The sequence below is a fragment of the Brachyhypopomus gauderio genome, unplaced genomic scaffold (genome assembly GCF_052324685.1).
Source record: "Brachyhypopomus gauderio isolate BG-103 unplaced genomic scaffold, BGAUD_0.2 sc85, whole genome shotgun sequence".
Taxonomy (NCBI): domain Eukaryota; kingdom Metazoa; phylum Chordata; class Actinopteri; order Gymnotiformes; family Hypopomidae; genus Brachyhypopomus; species Brachyhypopomus gauderio.
The window spans coordinates 1,037,622-1,051,556 of NW_027506906.1; the positions used below are offsets into that span (position 1 = coordinate 1,037,622).

Genomic DNA, 13,935 nt, shown 5'->3' on the forward strand with positions numbered 1-13,935 from the left:
GTTGTGTTTTCCCGTAATCTGTGTACTTGTGTTAATGTATCTGTACATTCCTAGTAAAGCTGTAGTGGAGATCAAGGGGAGAACATTGTGATTTTGTGTCTCCAGGATCCAGATGCCAGTTATGATGTGAATGACAGAGATCCAGACCCCCAGCCCAGATACACACAGCTGAATGACAACAGGTAGGCGTGGCCATGATGGACACACGCCCCTTCCTGTAGAGCGGAGTGGCTGTAATTACAACACGGACAGACACATTCCTGTGAATTATGAAGATGCAGCACATGTTTCTGCTTTGCAGCATGACATCACATGGCAGATGCATCAAACATAAACGCGGTATTACACGAGCACCAGAACATCCATCCTCGCGTATGAAAACCGGCTCTGCCTCGCGATTTGTTTACCATGTATGCCCATGTAAGCCTGGATGTCACCTCATTAGGTGAGTTTTATGAACTCTGTGAAGCACCAGAATGCTGCTGCATAAAAGCTCTCATGAAAGATTCATTCTGGAGGAAATCTCATAAGTGTCATGGAGGCGATGTGCTGTTGGGGTCCCTTGGCAGGGGGTGTCCTTCGCCGCCATCTCTCTCTTCTGCGTCTTATTTTGGCTCTCTCTCTCTCTCTCTCTCTCTCTCTCCTCTTTTGCTTTCACTCTCTCCTTCCCTCAGGTTGGGTGTGTCAGTCACATGCCTTGCAGCAACACGGCAGCAATTAACCTCTCTATCTTTCTCTACATCTCTGTCTGTCTCTCTCTGTCAAAATGTCTCTCTGTCTTTCTGTTTCTCTGTCTGTCTCTGTGTCTCTCTCACTCCCTGTTTCACTCTTCTCCTCTGCCATTCTCTCTTACTCATTTGTCTACTCTCCTCTCAGTTGCTCTCTCATTTCTTCTTTCTCTGCTCTCCTCTCTTTTGCTTTCTTTCTCACTTCCTCTCTCTGCTCTCCTCTCATTTGCTCTCTCTTTTTCTCACTCTATCTCTACTCTCCTCTTTTGCTCTCTTTCTCACTGCCTCTTTCTCGGTTCTCCTCTGTCGCGCTCTCTCTCTCGCACTCCCTTTGTCTACTGTCCTCTCAATTGCTCTTTTTTCAATCTTTCTCTGCTCTCTCTCTCATTTGCGCTCCGTCTTTCTTTCTCTCTCCCTCTGTCACTGCCCTCCTCCCTCTCTCCCTCTCTCCCTCTCTCCCTCTCTCCCTCTCTCCCTCCTATTGGATCTTCATCCTCATAGGATATCCTCTCATCTGTGCTACTTCAGTGATATTATGTTTCAGAACACTTTCTGTTGAACTTCAAAGATTCACATTCCATAAAGGATATTTGTTTCTTTTTCTCTCCTTTCTCACTCCCTATTTTATTTCTTCTCCTTTTTTCTTTCAGAATGGTCCTTTCTTTTGCTTTAGGTCTTCCAATAAATCTATTGCCATCACTACCATGAAGATTGCTCTGTGCACTCTGCCTGTTTGATGATTCAAACACTGATGACTCCCTGATACACCCATGATTTCACAGGCAAAACTCAAATCACTGGTTAAACTCAAACAGAATCTGAGGAACCACAGGAACCACCCACTCCCCCCTAAAAGCCTATTTCTCAGCCCACCCACCTGCATTTATGCGTTTATACCTAATCCCATATGCATTAGGCTTAAATCCATAGTTCGGAAGAGTCTGAAGATTTTCCATGAATCTCTGCTTTCCTGCTGTCATTCACACACCTTTTTCAATCATTTCTTTGTTCTTCTCTATGTATTTGTTCTTGTTTGGAATTCCCCTGTGGGTGGGAGGACTGATGAACCCCGACACCAGCATCTCCTTTGAAAAGTGGAGCTCAGACATCAGCTAAAGCACACCTGGTATAGAGTTAGTTAAAACCACTCCCGTCATCTCCTAGATCTCCCAGGTAGCCAGCCCAGCTGTTCTGTCTGCTTCCTGGGGGTGTGTGTGTGTGTGTGTGTGTGTGTGTGTGTGTGTGTGTGTGTCTGGTTAGAGGCTTGTAACACTTCCTCCGCTGTCTTCAGAACAGGCGCGTGCCGCGTCGGGAAGGGGGGGTTTGGGGGGGGGGGGGGTCCTCACCCTCAACCGCAGCTCACCGGCACTCAGGAAAGTCGTCAGGAAGTGAGACACAGCTCACGCGCTCTAGCTGTCAAGACCGATTTTACTCGAGTGAATCAATTGGAGCCCATGAAATGAGAAACAAATTTGGGTTTCTGTCAGTGGCGGTGAGGCTGCATAGCTCTCTTTGTTCAGCCAAACAGAGAGAAAATGACTTCAAATGAGTGGTGTTATTCTGCCGTGAACACGCAGCTTCTGTGTGAAATGTATACACCCACCTCCCAGTGAGATTATATGAATATATTCATAAGGCATTTGGATTAAAGAGAGAGTCCATATGCTTTGTGAAGGGCAACTGATTTGTAACTTTTTATATGCTATGTAGTTTTGTCTAGTTTTGTATAGATTTGAAACTACTTCTGTTCAAATTTGCGTGCGGATCAATATTTTGGAGCCCTTTGCGACCCGGTGTCTCCTCCCTGACATCCAGCATCTCCTGCGTCTATCGAGCTGTTTGAGCTGGTCCTGTTCTCAGCTGTCCTCCATTGCTTCCTTCTCCATAATGCAGAGTCAATACTTCAGAGCCAGTGGCGAAGGTCACAGAGGAAGAGATTCTTCCAGCACTCAGGTCTCCAGCTGTCACAGTCTGCTTAGCTGCTGCGTTCTGTACTTCTGACCAGAACAGCTTGGCCCACAGCCGGCGTGTTTAGAATGTCTGTGCTTGAAACAGCATGATGGATTAAAACAAGGAATTTGAATTGGTTTCAATTGATTTTGTACGGAAATTCACCAGAAATGAATCGAAGGATATTCCTGAAACATCTCCTTTGAAGACTTAACGTAAAACCAATGTAATAAATGTGTTCACTCTGGACATCAAAAACACAGGCACTGGTAGTAATCGTGGGCAGGATTGTAGAGGGAGAGTATGGGGGCGTGCCCTTGTTAGCTGCAGACATCGACACAGTTCACTAACCAAATTACACCAGGGTATCTCCAGATGGGTGTATTTCACCTCCACACACACACACACACACACACACACACACACACACACACACACACACACACACACACACACACACACACACACACACACACACACACACTACCCTGAGCTGTGCTGTGGATCTCAGCATCTCCGCACAGGACAGGCAGAGAGATAATAGTGTTTGCTTATGGGTGTCGCTCAAACGCCTGTTTGTGTATGTTTTCAGGTAATTGAACTGCCCCCTACAGGAAGAACCTCATGGAGCAATTCTGGCAATGTCCAATATCCCACGTTATCTGTTCCTTGTTTTTCTGATTCAGTCTCAGTGCATCTGTGGTTCTGGATATGTGCAGTTATCCCTCTGTTATCTGTTCAATAAATCCATTAACCAGAAAACCTCTCTTTGCATCACATGACCCCAACCCATCACATGACCCCAACCCATCACATGACCCAAACCCATCGTCCCAGTCCTCCATGGTGACTCCAGCAACTACAGCACTCCAGCGAGGCTAGACACCCCCTCATCCTACTAGGACAATGGGGAAGGACAAGACGTCCCAGCTACCCCACATGGGCTGAACTCACTCTCTCTCTCTCTCTCTCTCGCTCTCTCTCTCTCTCTCGCTCTCTCTCTCTCCCTCTCTCCCCCCCCCCTCTCTCTCTCTCTCGCTCTCTCTCTTTCTCTCTCTCTCGCTCTCTCTCTTGCTCTCTCTCTCCCTCTCCCCCCCTCTCTCTCTCTCTTGCTCTCTCTCCCTCTCTCTCTTGCTCTCTCTCTTCCTCTCTTGCTCTCTCTCTCTTCCTCTCTTGCTCTCTCTCTCTCTCTCCCTCTCTCTCTCTCTCTCTGTTTCCTGCTATGTCTCTGTTTCCTTTATGTGGGCTTCTTCTTCACTGCCTGTGGGATGAGTTTAGCAGGTTGAGACCGCTCTAATCCCTTTATTCGGGACATTCTGCAGTCCCTGTGCTTTGTGCTTTCATGAATCAGGGATGCCGCCCTACACGTGGATTCTGATTCTGACAGCCACTGGAATCATTTATATTACAGAATGTAAAGCGGGACATAGGAATGAATACAGCATATCAATACAAGCCAAGAGAGGGTGGAGACATGAAGGGGCGGGTGTGGACATCCACCAGGCGTGGAGGAGAGGAAGAGCTGAAGGCTGCGGCTGGCTGCACTTCCTCTCCACCCGATCTCCACCTGCCTCAGGGAGCAAGGGACACACTAACACGGGCACCGCAGGACGAGACCTCTCATCATTGTTGCTCAGATACATTTTACACTTGAAATTGTTTTGGGATGAAGAGAGATGGTGATGATTGATTCAGGCCAGGGTGAGGATCCTGGTGCTCCCGAGCCTGTATTCAACACCTGCTCCTCCTGGGGGGGGGTGTGGGGGGGCTGATCACCGTGTGCTTCCTGTGGTGTCTTCCTACGGCTGTGACGTGAGCGCCTTTGTTGTTTCAGTAATGAGAGAAGAGTAACGCACCACTGACGTGTCATTTCACGGTGCACCATGGCTTTAGGCACCACACAAAACACCAGCGCGTAAAGCCAGCGTGTAACTGGTCAGCAGCATCAGAGTCTATAGACGCCCCATGTCTCTGATCAGGCAGCGGACTGGCCAATAAATGTGTGAAACTTATTTACAGGACATAGGAAGGTGGCCAACGCCTCAGCACAGCCCTACTGTACAAACAGCAGCTTGCTTTAGAAAGACAAAACCCTAAAAGCACCATCTCTGCCCTAAATTCACAATGATTAAGTAATGTTAGCCTCTGCTATCTGTCCTGTTGGAAATGAAAGCCCTCATGAATTGACATGACACAGGACTTGCTGTCTGCACTCAGGAGTAAATGATGGTTTGATGGCTTTAGTGTTTGGACGGTTGCCAAGGGGCTGGCCTCGATATGTTTGCCTCCTGTCAGAGCGAGAGCTGTTGCTTTGTGTTAAGGCTCAGAAGACAGAGAGGCGTTTCAGCCGTTAGTGCCATGACGTTGTGTATATATATATATATTCATATGAATGAAGATTCTAGGTGAATAACCGCAGTGTTCTGTAATAAGATATGTAGATATATTCATAATTGAAGTGAAGGACCTCAGTCCGCAACATTCCACTTCTCTGGAAATCGTGTGTACCTCGCATCAGATTCTGCTCTCTTAGAGTGATATGAGTCATTTGATCATTTGGTGCAATATGAAAATAAAACAGAACAAGTGAGCTAAGGACGCTCTCATGTAGACTGAAAGATTTCAAGCATATGTTTCCTGCAGACGGTTCCAGTGTGCATGCATCTCCATATAAATAACCTTGGGTGAAAGCGTTGCCTTTGTGAAGGCGCAGTGCCGGGCTCAGTGTGGCTAACGCGCTGTGAGACGTGTGTCGAACGGCGTGGGGTGACGTGAGCCCACCATTGCTTATTCATGAGCCAGTGTGAGGCGTCATCCATTTGTCATGATAACTGTCATCCGGTTGCACTGTGGAACGCCACAACACCGTTTCACAAGCGCTGACAAGTTTGCACTCCAAGCCATGCCGAGCCTGATGTGCTGTTATCCTGACGTTTCATTACTATTATGTGTGTACATTTTAAGACAGCCGCTAATAAAAAGCCATCTAACCTGGCTCTGCAGAATACTAAAAGCACAACATGTGGACCAGCACCTGGCCAGCACTGAAAGTGCAAATCTCACTCACAGCTTGAGAGAAATAAACCCTGAGTGATAAAAAATAAATGAAAAGTAAGTACTGTGAAATATTAAACTTGCATTAAACGTACTCAGCTGTATTTAACCCATGTTTTTAATTAGGTAAACACAGCATGTCATAGTAAAGGACAGTGTAAGTGAGGGAGCGTCCTAATCAGGTATGGGTCTTATCTTTAGAAACAGATCTTTAGAACCTGTGTAAGAGTCCAGGTCTTGCATATAATGCACAGTAATTAGATACAATTGACTGAGACAGATTCAAAATCTCATTTCTGCCTAAAATCATTAAGCTCAAAGAGTGAAACCTTATGTAGCATCCTTCCCATGGTCTACGGCTATTCATGTAAACACAGCCTGCTTTGTCACAGGTTTAGGGGGCAAGTGTAACAGAACACACACTGAATGTGTCACTGAGGTCACTGTCACTGAATTAGGCTCTGCTGTTTTACGGTGGTCCAGGTTCAGGCTCTGCTCTGCTGTGCTCTGAAGGTGTTGAGATGCCACAGCTCACAGTGTGCCCGCCTCACCCTTCACATATGTCTGGATTGCTATGGGAACAGGGACAAAAGCACTATCACAGGCATCTTTTTTTGGTCTGACTCGAGCATTAAGTCTCTTCCGCTGGATTGTGGTTGTTCACGCTGTCACTTGCTGTCATGGAATCTGGAATTAAATTCAGTTTGAAATGAATTTAACTTGCATGTGGTTAGTAGTGCATGAAGAAGGACTCACTGATGAGCAGATGTTAAAGAAGGTCCTGGATAAAGTGCATGTCTCTCTTCCCCCCCCCCAGACATGGGACACGCTGTGCAGGAGAGGTAGCTGCCACCGCAAACAATGGCGTCTGTGGAGTGGGAGTTGCCTACAATGCCAGAATCGGGGGTGAGTGCAGGGACGGTGTGTTGGGAATATGTCATCCTCATATATGGCAGTCTGAATGCACAGAACTGTCTCCCCATGTATTATTGAATACTGTTATACAACTGCCTCCTGTGAGCTTGTTCCAAGTGATCTCCATTGCCCCAAAGATATCTGTGTCAACAAAAAACTGTATCTTCTCTGTTTATCAATATCTTGGGTAATTGTATTGTTTTGTACTGCAGTCCAAATTAATGGCCATATTCTAGGCATGAATTCCATGACTTTTATTTTAATGGTGTTTCTGAGATATCAGTCAAGCATGTCTTTGATCTCTTGAGGAAGACACAATTGGTCCGAGTAGAATAGAGGTTGTGTGTGTGTGTGTGTGTGTGTGTGTGTGTGTGTGTGTGTGTGTGTGTGTGTGTGTGTGTGTGTGGAGGGACAGCACTGAAAGGCTGATATAATTGGCAGCTGCAGTGTGTTTGTGATCAGGAGGGAAGGACTCTGGGTATCTGAGTGCATTACAGTGTCCTCCTGTCTGCCACTGTGGCATCTTATTCACGACCTAATGCTATTCGCCCCGTGTTCCTGATGTACCACTGTTCTCACTCTCTTCTTTCTTTCTTTCTCTTTTCTCTGTCTCGCAACTGTTTCTGTGGTAGCTGTTAACTCTTGTCTCTTGGTAGGTGTGCGTATGTTGGACGGGGAGGTGACAGACATGGTGGAGGCTCAGTCTCTCAGCCTCAACGCACAGCACATCCACATCTTCAGTGCCAGCTGGGGCCCCGAGGATGATGGGAAGACTGTGGATGGTCCTGCCAAGATGGCTAAGGAAGCTTTTCTACAAGGGGTCACTGAGGTGAGTCTCCCAGATCAGGTAAACTTACAGGTAGACGACTAGAGACCTGTTTTAAGCTGGTAATGAAATGATAGCGATCTGTTAGAGCTTGGTTGCAGGTAAGAGTGAAACGTGTTGTTACTGCACTGCTGGATCACACACACACACACACACACACACACACACACACACACACACACACACACACACACACACACACACATACACACACACACACACATACACACACACACACACATACACACACACACACACACACACACACACACACACACACACACACAACCTCCTAAACGCAGCAGGATGAGGCAGCATTCTGACTTATTCCTTCTGTTTCCCCATCTGTCCTCCTCTCCTGCGTCTTCCTTGCAGGGCCCACATCGCTCCTTATTCTCCTTGTTCTTCCTTGCTGTAGCTTATCTGCTGATGCTTCCAGAGCTTCAGCAGCATGTCTAGTCTAGTTAGTCTAGCTCTTATGCTCCTCACTCTCACACCTTGGCTTCTCTCCTGTTTTTTTTAATTCCATGACTTCAATTAAAATGATGCTTCAATGTTGATTCAGCATCTCTTCGGTTCGTTGAATTATTTATACAAAAGCAGAGGACTTGAAAAGGAGAAAGATGTACACAATGGTTTGCATTCCTGTCCTCCGCTGCAATGTGTTTGTTTCTACTGCGTCTACTCCAGAAATCAAACACTGAAACCTATTTATAGTGAACGATGGTATGGAACAATCTGCATCTCAAACACTGTGTGACCTTTCCCAACCTTTCCCAACCTGTGCTCCGCGGCGAGTCCACTGTTGCACTGCAAATGCATTGCCCCTAATTCCACAACAAGCCATTTGTCTTAGCATAGCAAAAAAAGGGAGTTTTCGTCTCCTGGTGAGATTTAAACGTAGAGGCTGATGTAAATGAGTTTGGCTGAGTTTGTGTTTAAGCCTGCCGGCCCAGCGTTTAGGATTATCGCTCATATTACAGACTGAACCACTTTGTTCTTCTCACAGCATTTCCTACTGTGTCTGTGGTGGGAAAAAAAACAACAACAAAAGGGTGGTTGGTTATTTCAGCTCTGTCAGCTGCTGCCACAAAGCAGATAATGTTAGCCAGAGCTGCAGTGAAATATATTGCTTAAAACTAGAGTGTGCTCATATAAACATGTGCATGAAGATTCATTATTTAAGCATGTCGATTAACTTTTCTGGGCATTGACTTCATTATGGCGATTCATTAATATTTGCATCCGTATGTCGTCCAGGGTCGAAGCGGCCTGGGCTCCATTTTTGTGTGGGCCTCCGGGAATGGCGGGCGGGAGAAAGACAGCTGTAACTGCGACGGCTACACCAACAGCATTTACACACTGTCGATTAGCAGCACCACGCAGTACGGCAACGTGCCGTGGTACAGCGAGGCCTGTTCGTCCACGCTAGCTACCACCTACAGCAGCGGGAACCTCAACGAGAAACAGATCGTGAGTATCGCACATGCTCCTCACCCTCCTCCGCGTTCCCACGGATACGCAAAGCCACACCCCTCATGTTCTAAGAACAGTAATGCATTCGAATTAAATTCATATGGATATGTGTGCCGCCACTATAAGTGAGATAATATATTAATATAGCATGTTCATATAAAAGATGCAGTAATGTTAATGGCAGTGCCCAGGAAGTCCACCGTGAAGGCACTGACTCATCCTTATTTAGGAACTTTAGGAATCTAAAATATGTCATGAAGAAAATGGATAGCTACTGTCTACGTCTGTGTTCTACAGCTATTTAATGTAATGTTTTGTTGTCACTCATTTAAAAATGTGAAATGTAGTTAAAAACAAAAAGAAACTGTGTGGTCTGTGTGATACCATGTAACTGCCACCCATTTATAGTCAATCTCCTGCTCTACCACACCTGTAAGGTTCTCTAGTGGATCCAGACCCGATGACTTCATGGTTCAGATTACGTCATATGGTCATGCTGAAAATACTTGCTATAATTTTTTTTTTATGTTGCCTTAAACGGATGCACATGGTCAACAACTCAAATCAAATCAAATTTTATTTATATAGCGCTTTTTACAACAGTTGTTGTCACAAAGCAGCTTTACAAATATCTGAGTCTAAGCCCCCAGTGAGCAAGCCAAGGGCAACAGTGACAAGGAAAAACTCCCTAAGGGCATGAGGAAGAAACTTGGTTGAGAGGAACCAAGACTCTGGCCGACGCCGGTCAATGCCATGGCAGTCAGACAGTGTTGATCAGGTTTTACGGGTTCTCAATGTGCGCCTAGAAACCAGTACAGCACCCTGAACAGTCTGAGCTACTGACACAAGGTCCATGGATTCATCTTGTTTACACCAAAGTCTGACCCTACTATCACAAATCAAAATGCGTCAGACCAGCCAATGTTTTCTCAGTTTTTATCTGTCCAGTTTCAGCAAGCCTGTGCCCGGTGAGGCCTCAGGTTCCTATTCTTGGCTGACAGTACAACAACCCGATGTGGTCTTCTGCTGATGGAACCCATGCACCTCATGGTTGAGAGTACATTCTCAGATGCTCTTCTGCCCTGTTGTAAAGAACCATTATATGATCTACCTTAGCCTTCCTGTCAGCTCAAACAATTCTGGCCATTCTCCTCAAACATCTCATCCCACCAGGTGTTTCTACTCACAATGCCCAGAGAATGGGCTTTGGGGTTTGAACTCTAGATACTGCTGCATGAAACTCCCTCAAAGCAGCCTGACGTGCACCAACAGCTGTGTCTGCATCTCCTCCCCTCGCTGTTTGGTGTGAATATTAACTAAAGCTCTTGACCCATATCTGTCTGATTTCATGTATCGCTCCTCTGCGACATGATTGGCTGATAGGATAATTAGATAAATTACATGTACAGGTGTTCGTAATAAAATGGCTTCTGTGCGCGCACACGCACGTGTGTGTGTGTGTGTGTGTGTGTGTGTGTATATACATGTACACAGTACTGTGCACAATTCATAGGCCACCGTTAGACTTGTTGTTTTAGTGATGGTAATGACTGTATATAATTGTGTCTCTGTGTATTAGAATATAACCAGTAAATACAGGAAATATCTATGTAATATTTAGAAACCTTTTTAAAAATCGGAAAAACAGCTTCTTTAGGCTACAGTGTCAAATAATTAACCTCTATTTACACTTATAGACAATAGCAGGAAATGAAGAACTAATCCAGTGGTTCCCAAACTTTTTCTGCCGTGCCCCCCTTTAGTAGATAAGAATATTTTTGCGCCCCCCTATCACCCCACCCCCCCATCCCCCCCATGATGACTAGGGATGCACCGATTCACGTTTTTCACTTCCGATACTGATTCAGATATCTGAGGCTTCGTATCGGCCGATACTGATCCGATACCCAGTGGCGGACTTAGCAATTTGGGGGCTCAATGCGAAATTAGGTAGGGGGCCCATCAACATTAATATGCGAGAAATAAGTCAGCTAATCAGGGGGCCCCTACAGTGGGCTGCAGTGGGAGGGGCCCAAGGCAGTTGCCTAGCCACGCCTCTATGCAAAGACCGCCTCTGCCGATACCGATCTGATAGAGTAAAACTGCTGAATTGACTTTAAACATTTTTTTAAAAACACAGACATACTGAATTACAAGTTTATTGAAAACTCTGCACCAGTAAAGCACACTTAAACACACATAAAACATGTAAAAACAACACAACTTGCATTTGTTCAGTCAGTGCAATTACGAATATAACACTGAATGTAAAATAAATAATACCAAAGAACCTGAAACTTACAAAAACAATAGGTTCACAACTTTGGTCAAACATGAAAAAAATAAACTGCAAGAAACCTTTTAAATAGTTCAAGAATTATAAATATAATTAAAAATGAAATAAGAGAAACAGCAATACCTATGCAGCTAGTTTGCAAGCGCAGACATCACGCAGAGCACAAAGCATGTAACGGCCAGAAATATGTGTACTGTCTCTTTAAGGGAGCGAGTTGAGCGCGCGTATGGAATATTGTTTTTTTTAGCTTTCTGCCGTAGACCGAGTCAGACCACTGCTCTTTATTTTATTTCTGTAAGTAATGCATTAAATGAGCTTTGGACAACTCACCAGTTCATGTATGAACAGTGAAGTATTGCTGGAGCCCAGGTTTATTTTGGTCAACCAGCAAATAAACGGACTAAGTGGAATACCACCAGCGCTAATATTAAGGTTGAACTAACTCCGAAAAGCAAGCAATACAAGCATAGAATTAGAGTGAATAGATCTGTTTTTATGGATCGGTCACATTGTCCCCGATACCCGATCTAGAATTTTTTCAGATATTAATATCGGAATCGATGCATCCCTAATATTGACACATGTGCACGTTTTACTTTCAAGCTCCGCGCCCCCCCTGCAATAGCTCCGCGCCCCACCTAGGGGGCGCGCCCCACACTTTGGGAACCACTGAACTAATCTAAAGAAGCATCTGTTGGGAGTTGAACGGACCCTGGTATAATATACCAGAAGATTCGTTCAGAAGCACTTCAAGACTCCCCAAAAGAGTTCAAGATGTGTTTAGTGCCAAAGGAGTTCTCTTTTTTATGTTGTCTACATTTTTCCTAGTATATATGTATATGCTTACATATAGTACTGTGGAAACTTTTAGGCTACCATTAGACATTTATTTTTTTATTTATATTTATTCATAGAGCATATTTAAAGACAACAATCAATGACCAAAATGCTGTACATTTAGATTATTAACAACAATGCACAGAGAAATAAAAGACACAGTAATACAAAACAGCAATAAGAGCTCCCATGCTGAGTTAAAAGCCAACCGATAAAAATGTCTAAGCCTTGACTTAAAAGCCGATCATTTTGAGCTCAGGGACTGCTGCAAAGGGTCCTTCCCCTCTGTGCTTTAGTCTGGCTTTAGGGAGTACCAACGAACACAGTCACCTCTGTGCTTTAGTCTGGCTTTAGGGAGTACCAACGAACACAGTCACCTCTGTGCTGTAGTCTGGCTTTAGGGAGTACCAACGAACACAGTCACCTCGGTGCTTTAGTCTGGCTTTAGGGAGTACCAGCGAACACAGTCACCTCTGTGCTTTAGTCTGGCTTTAGTGAGTACCCATGAACACAGTCATCTCTGTGCTTTAGTCTGGCTTTAGGGAGTACCCATGAACACAGTCATCTCTGTGCTTTAGTCTGGCTTTAGGGAGTACCAACGAACACAGTCACCTCGGTGCTTTAGTCTGGCTTTAGGGAGTACCAGCGAACACAGTCACCTCTGTGCTTTAGTCTGGCTTTAGGGAGTACCAACGAACACAGTCACCTCTGTGCTTTAGTCTGGCTTTAGTGAGTACCCATGAACACAGTCATCTCTGTGCTTTAGTCTGGCTTTAGTGAGTACCCATGAACACAGTCATCTCTGTGCTTTAGTCTGGCTTTAGGGAGTACCCATGAACACAGTCATCTCTGTGCTTTAGTCTTGCTTTAGGGAGTACCAACGAACACAGTCACCTCTGTGCTGTAGTCTGGCTTTAGGGAGCACCAACGAACACAGTCACCTCAGTGCTTTAGTCTGGCTTTAGTGAGTACCCATGAACACAGTCATCTCTGTGCTTTAGTCTGGCTTTAGGGAGTACCAACAAACACAGTGACCTCTGTGCTTTAGTCTGGCTTTAGGGAGTACCAACAAACACAGTCACCTCTGTGCTTTAGTCTGGCTTTAGGGAGTACCAACGAACACAGTCACCTCTGTGCTTTAGTCTGGCTTTAGTGAGTACCCATGAACACAGTCATCTCTGTGCTTTAGTCTGGCTTTAGGGAGTACCCATGAACACAGTCATCTCTGTGCTTTAGTCTGGCTTTAGGGAGTACCAACAAACACAGTCACCTCTGTGCTTTAGTCTGGCTTTAGGGAGTACCAACAAACACAGTCACCTCTGTGCTTTAGTCTGGCTTTAGGGAGTACCCATGGAAACAGTCATCTCTGTGCTTTAGTCTGGCTTTAGGGAGTACCCATGAACACAGTCACCTCTGTGCTTTAGTCTGGCTTTAGGGAGTACCCATGAAAACAGTCACCTCTGTGCTTTAGTCTGGCTTTAGGGAGTACCAACAAACACAGTCACCTCTGTGCTTTAGTCTGGCTTTAGGGAGTACCAACGAACACAGTCACCTCTGTGCTTTAGTCTGGCTTTAGTGATTACCCATGAACACAGTCACCTCTGTGCTTTAATCTGGCTTTAGGGAGTACCAACGAACACAGTCACCTCTGTGCTTTAGTCTGGCTTTAGTGATTACCCATGAACACAGTCACCTCTGTGCTTTAATCTGGCTTTAGGGAGTACCAATGAACACAGTCACCTCTGTGCTTTAGTCTGGCTTTAGTGATTACCCATGAACACAGTCACCTCTGTGCTTTAATCTGGCTTTAGGGAGTACCCGTGAACATAGTCACCTCTGTGCTTTAGTCTGGC

At 45.4% G+C, this 13,935-nt stretch overlaps 1 protein-coding gene across 5 annotated transcripts in view; it reads left to right on the forward strand.

The window, feature by feature from the left end:
- The window catches only part of furinb (furin (paired basic amino acid cleaving enzyme) b), a 77,419-nt gene that overhangs the window by 47,949 nt on the left and 15,535 nt on the right, over positions 1–13,935 (forward strand). For 4 of the 5 annotated variants that reach the window (XM_076991745.1, XM_076991746.1, XM_076991743.1 and 1 more), the window contains 5 exons: positions 106–182; positions 302–445; positions 6,550–6,638; positions 7,304–7,476; positions 8,734–8,946. In XM_076991745.1, the coding sequence (XP_076847860.1) occupies positions 106–182; positions 302–445; positions 6,550–6,638; positions 7,304–7,476; positions 8,734–8,946 (696 nt within the window). The remainder of the gene's footprint in view (positions 1–105; positions 183–301; positions 446–6,549; positions 6,639–7,303; positions 7,477–8,733; positions 8,947–13,935) is intronic. The other variant, XM_076991747.1, reaches the window with a different exon arrangement.